The sequence below is a fragment of the Gastrolobium bilobum genome, unplaced genomic scaffold, assembly GCF_033153095.1.
Source record: "Gastrolobium bilobum isolate Gb01-03AN ecotype WA unplaced genomic scaffold, APGP_CSIRO_Gbil_v1 utg911, whole genome shotgun sequence".
NCBI classification, from domain to species: Eukaryota; Viridiplantae; Streptophyta; class Magnoliopsida; order Fabales; family Fabaceae; genus Gastrolobium; species Gastrolobium bilobum.
This window is the reverse complement of record NW_026897023.1, coordinates 183,791-202,780: the sequence shown is the minus strand read 5'-3', so window position 1 is coordinate 202,780 and position 18,990 is coordinate 183,791. Positions and strand designations below refer to the sequence as shown.

The 18,990-nt window shown below is 38.5% G+C and overlaps 1 protein-coding gene and 1 pseudogene across 1 annotated transcript; both read left to right on the top strand.

Moving 5' to 3' along the window:
• The first annotated feature begins 1,341 nt into the window (after nt 1–1,341).
• LOC133303518 (UDP-glycosyltransferase 74G1-like) lies at nt 1,342–8,631 on the top strand (annotated as a pseudogene).
• Nucleotides 8,632–16,890: 8,259 nt separating this feature from the next.
• On the top strand, nt 16,891–18,675 carry LOC133303516 (protein NUCLEAR FUSION DEFECTIVE 4-like). The gene has a single exon (XM_061503436.1). It carries the CDS (start codon nt 16,891–16,893, stop codon nt 18,673–18,675), a length of 1,785 nt encoding a protein of 594 aa, XP_061359420.1.
• The last annotated feature ends 315 nt before the right edge of the window (nt 18,676–18,990 follow it).

Below are 18,990 nucleotides of genomic sequence, written 5' to 3'. Positions count from 1 at the left end.
CTTACCTGGTTATGAGGAACTTTTTGGTGCCCACACCTTGCTCTTTCCACTGGTTCCCATTCTTATTGAATCGGTATAGATTGGTTTAGCTACAAAGAAATCAAGCAAAAACTCTAGATTTCAGCCAACAAATCACCAAAATAATTTAATTAAAAAAAATTAAGAGACCAAAATGAACTCGGATAGAAAATAGGTTCTTCTTCTTCGCTCATAAGGCCAGCAATCTCTGGTGTCCTTGTCCTCGCGGCGTTCGATACTGGTGTTGGATATATGAAACACAGAGGTAGGGAGAGAGAGAGAAAATGAGCATGAAAGCGAAAACAAGAAATGAGTAAATGTGAGATATAAGAAATAATTGGGCTTTATCATGAGATTTGTGAAAAGATGGATAGGGCCTTAGTTTGCCAAGTCTATGTAACGTGCATAGCAAAGTTGAATTTTTTTTTAAATTGTGCCACATTCTAAACTGTGGCTAAATAAGTGTACTTAAACGCCGTTTTTCTTGTGTGGTTAGTTTATATCGTATCAGTATTTTTATTAAAATTAAATTAAATAAATTTAATTAATAAAATATATTATTTTATCAATTTTTTAAATTATCGGTTAATATTAGAGGCTGCTTAAGTCTTACCTTTTACCTTTTAATATACACCAGACCAATACTTATAATTTAATTTAGGTCAAACTAATAATTCAATTCAAGCTAAATGGCATGTAATATATACTTGCTCACTTAAATATTTGTTTTAATCAAACTGATATAATTCAGTTCGAGAATTCTAGGTTTCAATAGCAATGAATCTTTTAATATTATTTTAATCAAACTAATAATTCAAATCAAGTCGAGTTACATCCCCATGTCATGTGTGACTTGCATCGCGCATAGGTAGGAAGCACGCCTCCACCCATGAACACAAGTTGAAGACCTAATGACATACGCTACTTGTCGCTATTATCAATATTGCCGCCCTATACATGCTCATTACCAAAAGATCACATGTTCGAACTCAATAGCCCTGATGACATACCCTTGCTATTGAGTTGAATCTTGTTGCCGCCCTATAGAGAACATGCTCGAACTCATCACTTATCAACATTAATGTTAAAGAAAACAAATTATTGCCGTCCTACACATGTTCATTACCAAAAATTTGTTAAAAAAACAACAGTTCATTTAACTATGTTACATTTATTACTTTTTTTTTATTTTGATCTGTTACATTTATTACTTTATTAAAGTTGTATCGTTTTTCCCAATTTTATATATATGCAATTGGAACAAACAAACTTCATTGCATTCAGATAGAGAAGAGAACACAAAACACTCAGAAAGGTGAAAAAATGGAGAAGGAAAAGAAAAACTATGTAGCTCACTGTTTGGTCTTACCTTATCCTGCCCAAGGTCACATAAATCCTATGCTTCAATTCTCCAAGCGTTTGGTTGAAAGAGGAGTAAAGGTGACTCTGATAACTGTTATTTCCAATTGGAAGACTATTACCAACAAAAATCTCAGATCCATTGAAGTTGAAAGCATCTCAGATGGCTATGATGATGGAGGACTTGAAGCAGCAGAGAGCCTTGAAGTTTACAAAGATACCTTTTGGAGAGTTGGACCACAAACTCTATCTGAGCTTCTTCAAAAGCTTGCATGATCTAACAACCCTGCAGATTGTGTTATCTATGATGCTTTCTTGCCTTGGTCTCTTGATGTTGCTAAGAAATTTGGACTCGTTGGTGCTGCCTTCTTCACTCAAACTTGTTCTGTTAACAACATATACTTCCATGCTTATAAAAAGTTTGTTGAGTTATGATACAATCCCATTGCAGGTTTATCAAAGGACCAAGCATAGGAAGAGTTGGGCCCTCAATGATCATGAAAGCCCAATAGGAATTACACAGCAGGTTGGTCATTCGGTGCTGGGTGCAAACCAGGTGGCACAATTTGACAATCATATCCCTGAACAGAATAGCAACGTGGCAGAGGATGCGTGAGAAGGGTCGTTAGTGGGAGAAGCATAAAAGCTGATGAGGGAGCGTGGAAAGGATCATCTGGAATATTTGCTGTTGGGTCCCTTGTGGGAATTGGGAGAGAGTGGAACCTCTCATATGTGTTCCACAACTATCTTTACTATTTTTCATTGTTAATTTCTATTGGAATTCTGTATTGTCTTTCATGTTAAACAAATTCTGTTTTGTATGTAATGTTTGTTGAGAATTATATGAATGAGGAAGATTCAGTATTATTTCTTTGAGTAAATCCTGTTCTTAGTTTGAATTCTGGTTGGTCCTTAACAATTGGTATCAGAGCTCCGATCTAGGAGCTCTGTGGAATGGTCTGGACGAGACAAATGGAACACCGTTTAGACTAGATAGAAGAAGGGCTGCGTAGGGGTTGTGCTCGGCACGAAGAGCTTTGTCTGAGGTTGGATGCAAGCGAAACGAGGCATCAAGAGGTGGTGCTCAGAATGGAGGCTAGTGAAAGAGGAGTAGCTGAGATCATCAGAAGATTGGATGAGATGGCGAGGGACATACGAATCCGTTCAAGGGAAGGAGAGAACAACGACGAAGAACATGGCACCGATAATAGAGGGGACGGTAACCGGAGAAGAGGAGGTATGAATTTCCCTCAACCAAGGCGGTTGGAGATTCCCATATTTTTCGGCGAGGATGCGTTCGGGTGGGTGAGCAAGGTTGAGAGGTACTTCGCGATCAATGAGGTGACTGAGGCAAAAAAAGTGAGCACAGTAATGGTGGTTTTGGAAGGAGAGGCACTTAATTGGTTCCACTGGTGGGAGGGAAAGAATCCCAATTCACCCTGGCTGCGTTTCAAAAGAGAGTTGCTCTCTCGGTTCCAACCAGAAGCACTCGATAATCCGTATCGTGCTTTGTATACCCTGAAACAATGGGGGAGCATAGCCGATTTTCGATCAGAATTCGAGAAGGTCGTGGGAGTGTTACGATTTCAAGATGAGGACCTACTCAAGGGAGCGTGGCTCAATGGGGTGAGGAGTAGCATTCGAGAAGAGTTGCTGATGATTCCCATGCTGAGTCTCGCCGACATGGTGAAATACTCCATGAAAATTGAGAGGAGGAACATGGCTTGGGCTGAAGAGGGCATGGGGCCGTTGGGGAGAACTGGGATGTCCAGCGGTGGGCGTTCGAATTTGGGCCAAAGGGGAAATGCAGGCCCAAACGAGTTTAGAAAAGGGGGTCCAACCTCTTTTGCATCAGCCGTTCCAATTAACGTGAACCAGTCTAACTCAACGACACAATCGAACATAAATAACCCTATTTCCCAAAATTCATTGACGGAAAACACCAAAAGAGGATCTTCATCGAAGGGATCGACAGCAGCTGTCGGTGGCCATGCTTCGGAGAGCCATATCAGTCAAGGGCGACGTCTTTCCCAGGCTGAGTGGCGCGACCGTCACCAGAAGGGCCTTTGCTTCAAATGCGAAGAGCGCTGGAGACCAGGCCACAGGTGTTAGATACCACAGATGCATCTCCTACTGGTGGACGATGATGACGACGAGCTTCTGGAGGAAGACGAAGGGGCTGCGGCCGAACAGAATAAGGAAGGAGATGAAGCTAACAATGGGGGAAAGGAGTTGCAACTATCCCTTAACTGTCTTTTAGGGCTCACTTCAAACCAAAGTTTGAAAGAATGGGGGGAAATCTCTGGACAAAGAGTGGTGGTCATGATAGATTGCGGGGCTTCAAGTAATTTTGTAAGGAAAGATTTGGTTGGTCCAATGAAGTTGTTCGTGACAAATATTGAGTCGTACAATGTCTTGGTGGGAGACGGCCACAAGGTGAAGTGTCAGGGAGTTTGCATGGGAGTAGAGCTCAAAGTGCAGTCAGCTCTTATTAAGCAAAACTTATTCCTGTTTGAGCTAGGAGGGGCTGATGTAGTGCTTGGGTTAGAGTGGCTGACACAAATAGGGGATATAAGGGCCAATTTTAAGGAGATGACACTTCGTTTCAGACAAGACAACACAGAGGTGATGATTAAGGGCGATAGCTCACTGTCAAGATCAGAAGGCTCTTTCAAATCAGTGGTGAAGGCTTTGCAGGATCAAGGAGAGGGATATTTGGTGAGCTCAGATATTGAGACTCGAACAGAAGAGGGGAGCTGTTGGGAAGGATTAGAGAGTTTGACAAAGGAGTTTCAAGACCTTTTTCAAGCAACAGGGACCCTCCCTCCCAAGAGAGGTTGCGATCATGCCATCAACCTGCAACCAGGAAGTCAGGTGCCTAACCTTAGGCCTTTCAGGTATCCCTATTTTCAGAAAACTGAAATTGAAAATTTAGTTGCTAAATTGTTGGCTTTTGGTTGGATACGTCATAGCACAAGTCCATACTCTAGTCCTGTGATTTTGGTGAAGAAGAAGGATGGTAGCTGGCGGGTTTGCGTCGATTATAGAGCCCTCAATAAATGGACAGTACCTGATAAATTCCCAATCCCCGTGGTGGAAGAATTGTTGGATGAATTGGGTGGTTCAAAATTTTTTTCTAAACTGGACTTAAAATCTGGGTACCATCAAATCAGAATGAAGGAGGAGGACATCCCCAAAACGGCGTTTAGGACACACGAGGGGCATTATGAATACTTGGTCATGCCCTCTGGGCTGACCAATGCCCCCTCAACGTTTCAAGCACTCATGAATGAGATTTTAAGGGGTTTTTAAAGAAAGTTTGTTTTGGTGTTCCTGGATGATATCCTTATTTACAGCAAGGGTAGGGAAGAACATGAGTTGCATCTTCGAAGGGTATTCGAAGTGCTCAGGCAGAATCAGCTGGTTGTCAATAAAAAAAATGCTGCTTTGGGAGTCCACAAGTTGAGTACCTGGGACATATCATATCGACTAAAGGCATTAGAGCAGATCCTAGTAAACTAAAGGCCATGATGGAGTGGCCAGTCCCCAAGAATGTTAAGAGTTTGAGAGGGTTTCTTGGTCTAACAGGTTATTATCGCCGGTTCGTCAAGGATTACGGAAAGCTGGCCAAACCATTAACTAATTTGCTAAAAAAAAATGGTTTTCAATGGGGACCTGATGCAGAGGAGACTTTTAACTTGCTGAAAAATAGAATGTGCGCAGTCCCTGTATTAGCACTTCCCGATTTCCAGAAGACGTTTGTGGTGTGTACAGATGAATCCGGGAAGGGGATAGGGGCAGTTTTGATGCAAGAGAACAAGCCCCTAGCATATATCAGCCAAGGATTTTCCCAAAGGGCTATGAATAAGTCCGTTTATGAGAAGGAATTAATGGGAATTGTATTTGCCATCCAGAAGTGGAAGCGTTATCTCATGGGAAGACATTTTATTGTAAAAACGGATCAAAAAAGCCTTAAACATCTCCTAGAACAGAGGGCACTTGGGGAGGATCAGCAAAAATGGCTTTCTAAGTTGATTGGGTTCGATTTTGAGATCTTATACCAACCTGGTAAAGAGAATTTGGTGGCTGATGCTCTTTCTCGCCAAATGCAATTCACCAGTTTATCCAAACTACAATTGCCAGATCTGGAGCAGCTCGACCAAGAAGTGCAGCAAGATAATAGGCTTCGGTCAATACTACAAGACTTGGTAATTAATCCTGATGCACATGATGGGTTCAAATTGGCAGGTGGCAGGTTATTTTACAAGGATAGGTTGGTGATTTCTAGCAAGTCAGCATTCATTACTCCACTCCTAGAGGAATTCCACAATTCGGCAATAGGAGGTCACTCTGGGTTTCTGCGCACGTACAAGAGGCTGGCTGGTATTGTGTATTGGGAAGGAATGCGGAAACACATCAAAGACTTTGTGGCAGATTGCATTACTTGTCAACTTAGCAAAACTCAGAATTTATCACCAGCAGGGTTATTGCAACCACTGCCTATTCCCAGTAAGGTTTGGGTTGATATATCGATGGATTTCATAGAGGGTTTACCCAAAGCTTTGGGAGTTGACACCATCTTCGTGGTGGTGGACCGATTCTCTAAATATGCACATTTCCTCACGTTGAAACACCCTTATTCAGCAAAGGACGTAGCAGAACTTTTTATCCAAGAGGTGGTACGACTCCATGGTTTCCCTCTCACCATTGTGTCAGATAGGGACAGAATCTTCATGAGTTCCTTCTGGTCTGAGATTTTTAAATGTGCAGGAACCAAGTTACATTATACAACAGCTTATCACCCCCAAGCTAATGGGCAAACTGAGGTGGTCAATCGGTGTCTTGAGGTGTATCTCCAGTGTATGTGTGGTCCCAAGCCTAGGCAGTGGCCCAAATGGATCCCTTGGGCTGAATATTGGTACAATACGGCTTACAAGGATTCCACTGGTTTAACACCTTTCAAGGTGCTATATGGCATTGACCCTCCTACCTTGTTCAAAGCTAATCATTTTGTGTCTGCTCTGGATGGAGTTTCACAGGCTCTAATGGAGAGAGATAGCATTCTCCAAGAACTACAACACAACCTGCTCAAAGCTCAAAACCGCATGGTTAAACAAGCTAATAAGCGCCGACGTGAGTTGCATTTTAAGGAGGGTGATTTTGTGTATCTTAAGTTGCAGCCGTACAGGTTGAAGTCCATTGCCAAGCGGGTGAATGAAAAATTAAGTCCCAGGTTCTATGGGCCGTTCAAAGTCAGCCAACGCATTGGGAAGGTGGCTTATAAATTGCTCCTTCCTGCTGAGTGCAAGGTCCACCCAGTTTTTCACATTTCCCTGTTAAAGCCAGCCACTGCTGAAGTACCCAATGTCCAGCACTTACCAGAGTGTTTGTCCGAAGATTGGGAATTACTAGTGGAACCTGAAGAGGTGTTGCAATGGAGACGCTCCAGGTTGAATAGCTTAGAAGTGTTGCTGAAATGGCGTAACTTGCCTGCATTCGAAAACTCTTGGGAGGACTACTCTGTGATTAAACGTCAGTTCCCGCTGTTCAACCTTGAGGACAAGGTGCTTAAATTGGGAGGGAGTATTGATACAATCCCATTGCAGGTTTATCAAAAGACCAAGCATAGGAAGAGTTGGGCCCTCAATGATCATGAAAGCCCAATAGGAATTACACAGCAGGTTGGTCATTCGGTGCTGGGTGCAAACCAGGTGGCACAATTTGACAATCATATCCCTCAACAGAATAGCAATGTGGCAGAGGATGCGTGAGAAGGGTCGTTAGTGGGAGAAACATAAAAGCTGATGAGGGAGCGTGGAAAGGATCATCTGGAATATTTGCTGCTGGGTCCCTTGTGGGAATTGGGAGAGAGTGGAACCTCTCATATGTGTTCCACAACTATCTTTACTATTTTGCATTGTTAATTTCTATTGGAATTCTGTATTGTCTTTCATGTTAAACAAATTATGTTCTGTATGTAATGTTTGCTGAGAATTATATGAATGAGGAAGATTCAGTATTATTTCTTTGAGTAAATCCTATTCTTAGTTTGAATTCTGGTTGGTCCTTAACAAGTTACCTCTTTCAAGGACAGAGTTTTTGCTACCAGGATTGCCAAAACTTGCATCTGGGGACTTGCCATCATTCTTGTATAAATATGGATCCTACCCAGGTTACTTTGACATAATTTTGAATCAATTTTCCAACATTGATAAAGCAGATTGGGTTCTTGCAAACACATTTTATGAACTGGAAAAAGAGGTAAGTCACTTGAATACCTGAAAATTCCATTGTTTAATTTTATTTGTTCTTATCCACTGCAATGTATTGTTACTTATTCCTTTTTGTGCTATTGATTATTGAAACTTGAGGAAGAACCTGGTTGTGACTAAAAGGTCACATGTTCAAACTCAATAGCATCCTTGCAAAGTAGAGATACATACAAGAATTTCCCTTAACACTATTCTCGTAAGTCGGGATTTAATGAGAAGTGATTTTATTGATTATTGAAATCTGAAATGAAATTCCATTTAGGTTGTTGATTGGTTGGGGAAGATTTGGCCATTAAAGCCAATAGGACCATCTGTACCATCTATGTTCTTGGACAAAAGACTCCAAGATGACAATGAATATGGTGTTAGCATGTTTGATCCAAATATAGAAGCTTGCATCAAATGGCTTGATGAAAAGCCCAAGGATTCAGTTGTGTATGTCTCTTTTGGGAGCATGGCAGGTTTTAGTGAGGAGCAAACAGAGGAACTAGCTGGTGGTTTGAGAGATAGTGGGAGTTATTTCATGTGGGTGGTTAGAGCTTGTGAACAGTATAAGCTTCCAAAGGAATTTCTGGAGACATCAGAGAAGGGTTTAATAGTAACATGGTGTCCCCAACTACAAGTCTTAACACATGAGGCTGTGGGGTGTTTTCTCACACATTGTGGTTGGAACTCCACATTGGAAGCTGTGAGCTTAGGTGTTCCAATGATTGCAATGCCACTTTGGACTGACCAAATCACAAATGCAAAGCATATTGCAGATGCATGGAAAATGGGAATCAAAGATGTTGCTGATTAGAAAGAGATAGTTAGAAGATGAACAATTAAACACTGCATAAAGGAAATGATGGAGACTGAAAAAGGAAATGAAATAAAGAACAATGCCATCAAATGGAAGAATCTGGCAAAGAATTCTATTGATGAGGGAGGAAGTTCTGATAAAAATATTGAAGACTTTGTAGCTAAATTGGCTCACTGCTGAGTTACTTTTTATTGATGAAGGAGAAAGTTCTCATGAAGTAGTGTGCTGCTGTCAAATTTGAATAAAATAATTCTGCAATAATTGTTATTGTTGGCTTTTTTTTTTTGTTAGTTCAATTTGTTGGCTGCTTTAAAGGTAACAACAAAGTGAGAACGTGAGGTTGTCAATTTTAATTATTGTCAGAATTTGTTGGCTTCCGAAAATGGCATGTCTTTTAATATTTTTCTTTTCAGTTATGTATGTTGAGTTTCGTCTGTCATAAGAAGAATAAATGACGTGACATTCAGTTCTGTTGTTACAGTCCCCATTATGCTATTCTTTCACTGCTTCTTCTTTCTTCTTTCCTTGTTGTTCTAAGTTTGAGTTATGTAACACGGATATAATATAAAATATTGAGTTTAACCTCTTTGAATTAATATGTTTTATATGATCGGAGCTTCGTGTCAGAGTGGTTTGTTGCGAAATTTGTTAGCATAGATAGGAGGAACTTATGTATTATCCACCTTCCTAATATAGTAATATTGAATTAATATTTTGATTTTTAGGACCCTAGCACACCACAACATTATTTACTAATTGTTATGGACATGACATAAAAACTCACAATTTACAAGGCCCAAGAAGAACTAATAATTAAGAGAAAAATTAAGGAAAACTACACTAAATAACATCAATATATAGAAAATGTATCGAGTCACGAAACTACAACGCGTAGACCGGATAACATCCTGATACAATATTATAACACCAGTCTGAAACAAGCATAACTTATACCAATGTGGCATGGACAACCCACATTCTCGCCAAATATAACAACATAACAATGACATGTCTCAAATACCAAAGTCATCAAATAACAGGGTATAATATAAACCAAATATGACACTATAAGCATGCAACATCTCAGCTCAACTCCGACCTCCTGCCATTAGAGGTCTTAACCTCAGAGGTACCTTTACATGAAAATGTGCCCCACACGAGGTGAGATCTCTAAAAAGAAATCTCAGTAAGACAATAGGTTCTCAAGGATCTCTCCACCCCAAGCTCACTTACATGTGCAATATAAGTTTAAAACGATGATAACAGTATAATAACAATATCCATGCAATGCAGCATATGTCTATGTCATGTGTGTATGTATCCTACTTGCCAGAGAATAAAAGGTAGGAATTACGTATGTCTACAACCTACAGTACAAGGCTCCTCTCTTGTACCTCACCCACTGAGTTACCATCTTGTATGTCTCCACATACTCAGGATTACCGTCTAGGTGGAACACCCCACATACATATCATATGACATTTGCACTCATAAAATAGCTCAACAGCATATCAAATATTCTTCACATAATTTCAGAAAACACAACATGCATGGTGATGGTTCAATAGCTCAACAGCATATCAAATATTCTTCACATTCTTCACACTCTCCACTTAAGAAGTCAGCAGCTCCACACCTCCCAACAGACTTCACAACCACACAAGAAGTGATTTTTCTCCTTTCCCAACATTCACTAAGGTATCTGAATACCACAAAGTATCCAAATAATACCCGATAAATATCTGAATACCACCAATACTTTTACTAAGGTATTCGAATACTTCTCTTCCCAGAAGAGTATCCCAATACTTCTTGATGAGTATTCGAATACCATGCAAGTATTCGAATACTCCACGAAAAGTATTCAAATTCTTTTCAGACAGAATGCAGAAATTCGTGCAATTTCTACATAAACTCAGTTTTAAGGGTCCTCCAATGGTTCTGAGTCCAATGTCTCCACAAACAGAATTTTATTACCACTTATCATGCATAGATTAACAACCATTAACTTAAATAATCAAAGTTCCCCTTTTTAATGACTCAAACAAGCTATAATCATGAACTTTCAAGGAAAATGGTCAAAGGTTACCTTAAGGCTTGTGAAAACAGAAAAAGGTGTCTTGAATATTTCCTCACCACCCTATAATTCCGACTAATCAAGGCCGCGAATTTGGTCTACCAACAAGGTTCTTTCCTTCACAAATGGCCTCTTGAAGCACCAAAGTGAATGGAAATGGTCTTAACACTCTCCACTCAAGAAATCAGCAGCTCCACACCTCCCAACAGACTTCACAACCTCACAATAAGTGATTTTTCTCCCTTCCCAAGTCTGCTCTCAAGTCCTTACAAGAAATGGTGATGGTTCAATGGCTTAAGAGTGAAGCAATGTGAGTAAAAATGGATTCTTGGTCAAGTTCCGTGCAAAAGCTCAAGTCTTGAGAAGAGGGGAAGGTGGCAGCAATAGAGGGAATCAGCCTTGGGATCAGAACTGACCTAGAGCTGAGTGAAAAATTCTTATTTATAGTTCTACTTAATTAATTCACCAGTATTAATTCTAATAGCTCCGCTAATTATTTTAATCTCAAACTTAATATTCTGAACCTAGCCATTTTTCTAGGAATTTTCATATTTTTCTTATAATTTTCGTAGCACTTTGCCGGTACGCGTTTTATACATAGTCGGTATTAGTTTTGACATCAAAACTCATTATTCTTACTCCAAACTTGATATTATGGTCCTAGATGTTTTTCTAGAAATATTCATATACTTATTTTAATTTTTCGGGATACTTCACCACCACATTTATAACGCAAAGCAGAACCGGTATCTGCACTTTTCATCAAAAAAGTGACTTTAAGCATTATTCGGCTTTCTAAATAATCATCTTACCATAGTTATGCATAGTCTTTATCAAATCCATTCTCCGGTATAGATAATCTCATTTAATTAGTTATTTAGCGGTGCAAGTTCTTACAACAATCACAGTGGTTTATTTAAAAATATAAGTAAACTTTTTCCTTTTCATTACGTAAGTATTTAAAAACAACATAAAACGTAATGATAAAAACAATGATCGTAACTGAATTCTAAACACAGAAATAATAATATAATTGCTTAACTATCATACAATACTTATTTTAAGTTACAAAGAGGTTCCCATAAACCAGCTTAGCTTAAAACTCATCTTTACCATTTTTTAAATCAGAGTTCACTTCTGTTTTTACACAACTGGGCGTGAACCACTCTTTATTAATTTCTCATCTTTTAGTATGTTAAACTAGACACTTTTGCTTTTCCAACAAGGTATCTACGCCTCATTTGGAGTTCTCTAGCTCCGGTTATCACCGTTTGAAGTTGGACAAACAAAACTGCCAACCAACTACAATCAGGACACCAAATATCCCTCACCATTTCTGTGATTCCCAACGATTTACTAAACCAAATGCTCTCAAATATTTATACAGAATACTAAACACCTTGATCTTCAATTTGAAATATTGTAAGCCTAATTTGAATAAGAAAAGAGGAAGATATAATTTCTATAAAGAGGGACCCGAAGTAGTCCCCTGCACAGGTGCGTTTGAGTAGTCCTTACTCTTTTGGACGTATAGAACGCTCAACAGCTCTAAATGAAACCAAATTTTGGGATAACAAAGATGACATCTCAATCTTTAAATTGGTGTATGGCACGTCCCATTTGGACATCTGTGCAAGGATATATGGTCTCCCAAAGTTGACCTACAAACTGATCATTTTTTAGAAAATTCGACGGTATCTCTTTTATTTTATTAACTAATCCCACTTTATCAAAGTGTGTTCTAAACCATCAAATTGTACCTAATTGAAAAGGGTGGCACACAAGGATCAACAAACCTTGATGCTCTTACAACCCACAACATATTTGCATCATTTTTAATTTATAATCCATTACTTGATCCATTTACAACTTATTACTCATTTCAATCATATAATTCAATTACATGCCTTTAAAATCATTGGATAATATCTTAACCTAGAATAGGCCTATTGCCCTTTCATCACATCATGCATCATTAACTTACGCAAGATCCATCATTCTTTAATTACATTTATCCAATACCAAATATAACTACTAATCAAATGCTCCAAATAACAATAATTAAATCAATGCTAGACTTAGCCAAAATAATGCTACATGAACAACAACATGCATAATATACATAACTCATGCAATACAAAATGTTCCTGTACTAAGTCTCGCCTACAAAATACATCCCAAAATGCAAAATGGCATGCTATCATCATACATTCCAACATGCTCTCCACATCCTCAACCTGTGGGCCTCTTACCCAAGACTCCAGCACCGCTACAACCACCTAAAACATAGCCTCATAACGCGGGATGAGATATACGAATATATCTCAGTAATCCAAAGGCTCTGGAGGATTACTCCGCCCAATGACTCACATAGATGCAAGATGACAATAATGAAACTATACACATATCATAAAAATCACATGGCCCAATGGCCTACACGGCATACGAGATACGACATATCAATCGGGCTCTCATCCAAGAATGTATCCCCGAGATATCATTCAAGGCACCCACAACTATATCTCCAGAGACATTCCTAGAGTGCTCCTCAACGGATCACAACTCTATGGCCTCTGGCCAATTGGAACTCCCACGGAGGCCTCTCCAGTGGAAGTCCCCTACGGTATACAACAACTATCTATTAGCCAAAGATACGGTACAAACTCACATGTACCATTCAACAAACACATGCATGATCATGTTATAATCTATACATTATTGCATCAAACAACTTCCAACCACTACCCTAATGGGCATGGTACACGGGGATTAACCCTGGTACCAAGATATTATCTTTTTGAAGCTCCCAAGTTAGGTTGCTTCAATCACAAGTTACCTCGCAACTTTCTTCATCAAAGAAATGCCCACACAAGAGGTCATTTCCACATCATTTAGTGCCACAAAGACAACTCATTTGGTTATCCATACAATCATACATACAAGTGATTAATCACTTACCAATATCCTTTTGGTCAAGGACCAAAGGCAATTCACAAGCTTCAAGCTCCAATCTTCTAGGATTTCGTCTGTGGGAGGCAACCTACAATAATCACAAGCATATGATCATCAATCCACTTGTTAAACAAGTCACAATGCAAAACAATGTACTCTCTCCCATTCATGTTACAATTTGGCCATTAGGGCCAAATCACCCCATTCATGTTGTTAATTTCATTTCATCATTTTATGGTCTCCTTAACCAATCTCAACACTATATCTATCTCACAATTTCATCAATTCATAACTTAGCACAATTTTTCCCACAAAGCCCCAATGTGGCCAAATATACCACACCAATGGGGCTAGGGAATTTTTCTTTCCTTGTCAAGGTTCAAGGCACTCACTCAAGCCTACACTACTTCATCGAAACACTCAACAACTCAATTCATCAAACTAAACATCTAATTGCACATATTCACCCTAAATTCCCCTATATGGCCGAATGCCCATTAACTCCGAGTCAAGGGATTTTTTTCTCAATTCACATGCATGTCGCACTCATACAATCCATTTAAACTTGATTCAAATCATCAATCAATTCAATTATATAATTTTGCACACTCAAGCTCCAAAATACTCTAAATGGTCGAATTCTTCAAGGCCCTAAACCAAAGGATTCTCAATTGATTTTTCATACATCCAATGCACCACACATCATGTAATTAACTAATATAACTAATCCATAACTCAATTTCACAAGCATCCAACAATCCTATTACTCAAAATCATGCTCATTCATCTAAAAATTCACTAAGTTATCAAACTTTTTCACAATAATTTTTATGAGCTCAATCAATTTAATTCATGATTATAAGCAACATTTAACTTATGCACAAAGTCCATTTCAGGTCTTCAACTACCTCCAATCAATATTTGAGACATGCAATATGAAACAAGATAAATAATGCTTTTATTCATAAAATTTATTCATAACTAATAAAGAAGTACATGGATCCATCTAACTCTCAGATTGTCTCTAGGACACCTATGTACTAACATTTTCTGCCCCAATCTTTATTCACTACTATATTTATATATTTGGGGTGTATAGCTCAGTTGGTCCCGACCTTGATTAGCTCACTATTTTCTTAGCTGGTCTTTGCTTTCTAGTGAACATTCTCTTTCTAGAGAGAACTGGTGTGCACCAGATCTGGAGCAATTCATGGAAAGCAGCGTATAGATAGCTTTTTTTTTTTCAAATTCATGAGTCCGAATCTTTCAAGAGTCTGTGTAAGCTGGTGGAAATGAAACTACTACAAACTCTGTCTTAACAGATTATTCTTTATATATATTCGGATGGACGATTTTCTGTTCTCGTCTCTTCTTCCCCTTGTTCCTTTTCTCTTGGACATCTCACTTGAAATGCAATCAATGCATTCTTTTCGATCTTGTACCCATGGTGCGGTGCACTTTACACCAAAAAAATCTCTTAGTGCATGATCATTGTGGTGGTGAATGCCTTGGTGTATATGGCTAATTGCTTTGATCATGTCCCTTTTGTATCTAAGTCCTTGGGCATGATGGAAATGAGTCATTGTAACATTGATGGAATGTGAAGCATGTTTTCTCATTTTGAGTTGAATGATAAGTTGGTGAATTGCATGTGGGATGTAGAGCCATTGGTGTGTGGCCATGATTGGCTATCCCTTGTCAATTTGGTACCAAGAAGTTAGAGAATGGCGGGACTTAATTCCCCAAGAGAAATAAAGGAAAACAGAAAAATTAGTGTTTTGCACCGGTGGAGGGGGCTTAAGCACCCGAAAAATGAGGCTTAAGCGCCCAAAAGAGAAGGCTTAAGCGCCCTGGAGGACCTGTGCAGGGAGAAACTTTCAGTCGCTAGGGGCTTAAGCGCCCAAAATGGAGGCTTAAGCGCGCACAAGGGGCTTAAACGCCCTGTAAGGGGGCTTAAGCCCTCTCTTTGAACAGAAACTTAAAAATCCTTTACCCGAGGGGGCTTAAGCGCCCAGTAAATGGGCTTAAGCGCCCAACCTCAGTTTTGAGAAAAAGTTATTATCTCTTAAAATAAGTAATAGAGACCATTTAATTAGGTCTAATCAAGAAAGTTTATGATATTAAGTATAGTTTTTGTTAGTCTGCAACTTCACATGGTTATAATCACGTAATTGGTTATTTTAAATTCAGATTGTTTGTAAGGAAAATAAGCAAGGTTTTAAAAAGAAAAAAATGATCCATGTTTCTAATTGAACCAATATGATTGTAACTGCGCTTAATATCATAAAACAATGTTAACAAACCGGTTCTAGAATGGGGTGTTACAGAAATGCTTACCAGAAATGTTAGTGCCGTTTTATATGTTCGCTTTAATATATTTCTTTGAATTCTCAATATTATGTGATATTATTTGGTACATAATTTAAATAAATATGCTAAAATTCATAGTAAATTTTTTTCCTGATAAATTTGTGTAATTACAATATATATTTTGATAATTTAAAATATCAATTTTTTTTGGAACCACTTAAATTTTTGGGCTTGCTCGCCACATGATATCACCCCAATAACACAAATGGTGCACCACTCTTTTCTTACTCACCCATGCACACATATACAAATATTCTCTTCGGTATTCTTTATTTTGGAAAGGCCGATTCTGTTTGGCTACTCGAGCAATCCAATCATTACAAGAAAATAAAATTCTGGTAACACAAATGTTCTGTATATTTTATTCAATAAAACTCGTACGGAAGAAAATCGAAACTCTTTTAATATACGAATGACGCAATCATACACACCAGACCTTATTTTATTTATTAGGGAATTTGGTTGAGGAGAAATTTTATGAATAATAGGAAAATGCTATTCATAGGGAAATGGTTGGAGGATTATGTTTGATAGGAAAATATAAAAAAAGTTATTTGGTTGGAAAAAATTTAGACTGAAAAATTAAATAACTTTTATGAAATCTATGTTTGGGTGTAGGTAAAATATAGATGAGATAAAAAGGTGCTATTACAAAAATAACCTTGGCTTTAAAAAATTAATCATTCAAGGTGCTTCTCGATTTCCAACACTCTGCTCCAACCAAAAGACACACAGAGGGTACGCTCGTAATATGGATTTTAGATGCCATGACCATTTACATAGATAAAGCACGATACCACATTGGGTAAATTTGGCCTGCTATTTCTATCCAAAAGACATACAAAATTCAGTTGCTGGGATAATGATTAGCATGGACAAATATGGAAGCCTTTCAGCCAAACATGGTCATCTAACAAATCCACTTCTAATTTGCCTATCTATTTGATCATAATCCTCAAACCAAACACACCGTAAGCACATCTCCCTTACAAAGAAGTGCTAAGCTTCTAGCTATCTGCTGAAACTTAGAAGTGTGAAAAATGGTGTTCTCTACACCAAATCAGGGATGTGATGCAAATAGATGGGGAAGAAACAAAATCTTTGCACTCCAAGTCCTTAAAGGGAGGTGGTTCATGGTGTTTTCTTCATTTATGATAATGTCAGTATCAGGAGCCAGCTACATGTTTAGCCTTTACTCAAGAGAAATCAAGTCAGTTCTAGGCTACGACCAATCCACTCTCAATTTGTTGGGCTTCTTCAAAGACTTGGGTTCCAACATTGGTATTCATTCAGGCCTAATCAACGAGGTCTCACCACCTTGGGTTGTCTTAACTATTGGTGGGATTCTCAATTTTTTTGGGTATTCTATGATTTGGCTTACTGTGACCAGAAAAATTGCAAAACCCCAACTGTGGAACATGTGCTTGTACATCTTTATTGGAGCCAATTCTCATTGTTTCACCAACACTGGAACTCTAGTTACCACTGTCAAAAATTTCCCTGGAATCAGAGGCATTGTATTGGGAATTTTGAGTGGGTATCTGGGTTTGAGTGCAGCAATCATCCCTCAGCTATACTATGCCTTCTATGGAGAGGACTCAAAATCTCTAATTTTGCTTATGTCATGGCTACCAACTGCTACAATTTTTGTTTTCCTACCAGTAATCAGGAACCACAGGGGTATTCAGCAGCCAAATGATTCAAAAGCCTTGTATAGGTTCCTCTACTTAACACTAGTCCTTTCAGTGTTTCTCATGATTATAATCATAGCGCAGAAATGTTTCACCTTCACAGAGAGTGAGCATTATATCACTACCACCGTGATGCTTCTCTTGCTAATCCTTCCACTTGGTGTTGTTATTGTGGAAGAGCACAAGATTTGGAAGAGCAAACAAGAACACATCAATTCTGAAGACCCTCCAAAGCCCATGAATGTAAGCATAGAAAAGCCTAATCAAGAGAAGCCTGCACAGGCTCCCCATTCAGAACTAACTAACCAAAAACGAGTTTCATGTTGGCAAAACATACTCAGGCCCCCGGATAGGGGTGAAGATCATACAATACTTCAAGCCATTTTTTGCCTTGACATGGTGATTCTTTTCTTTGCTATTATATGCGGAGTTGGTAGCAACCTGACTGTGGTAAATAACTTAAGTCAAATTGGAAAATCTTTAGGATATCCTGCACAAACTATAAGTACATTTATTTCCCTTATGGCCATTTGGATCCATCTAGGTAAAATTGGACAAGGGGTTGTCTCGGAATTTATCATAAACAAATTTAAACTCCCTAGGCCAATCATGCTCACAATGTTCCTTGTATTATCTTGTTTTGGTCACCTTTTAATTGCATTCAACGTCCCAAATGGTCTCTATGTAGCCTCAATTGTTATTGGGTTCTGCTTTGGGGCAAACTGGCCTTTAATATTTTCTATCATATCTGAACTTTTTGGTCTTAAATATTACTCAACATTGTACAATGTTGGGTCAATAGCAAGTCCAATTGGATCATACTTGCTGAGTGTAAGGGTTGCAGGGTATCTGTATGACAGGGAAGCAAGAAAGCAAATGACATCATTGGGGCTAAAGAGAAAGGCAGGGGAGGAGTTGAACTGCAATGGGGGTGAGTGCTACAAATTGGCTTTCATTATAATCACTGCAGTTTGCTTGTTAGGGGCTCTTGTGTCACTCATTCTGGTGCATAGGACTAGAGAGTTATACAAAAGTGACCTATACAAGAAATTCAGAGAAGAAGCTAGAACAGCTGAAACTGAAATGGCCAGGTCTCAGAACAGCATTGGACCACATACTGCTAATGATGGCTAAATATCTTTGCGAAGGAAATGTTAAAGTAAATTTTAGAAGGAGAGCAACAGCTACAATTAATATAAAATATAAATCCCCAATTGTTTACATTAATAATGAGTCTTGTAAAATTATGTTCTCTTTTCTCCGCATCACTAGTTTGTAACTTGGTTTATATCAGCTTTAAAACAAATATATGATATTTAATATTTGTAATACAGTGTTACTTTAGAAATAAATAATGGTCTAGTTATCTCTGCATCACTAGTCTTGTTTCCTTTTGTGAATTTATATGACGATTTCAAAATTCACAGAAGAAAAAACACAAAATGAAAG

Coding starts and splice junctions, on each gene's coding strand:
- LOC133303516 (XM_061503436.1), top strand. CDS start 16,891: ATGGTGTTCTCTACACCAAATCAGGGATGTGATGCAAATAGATGGGGA.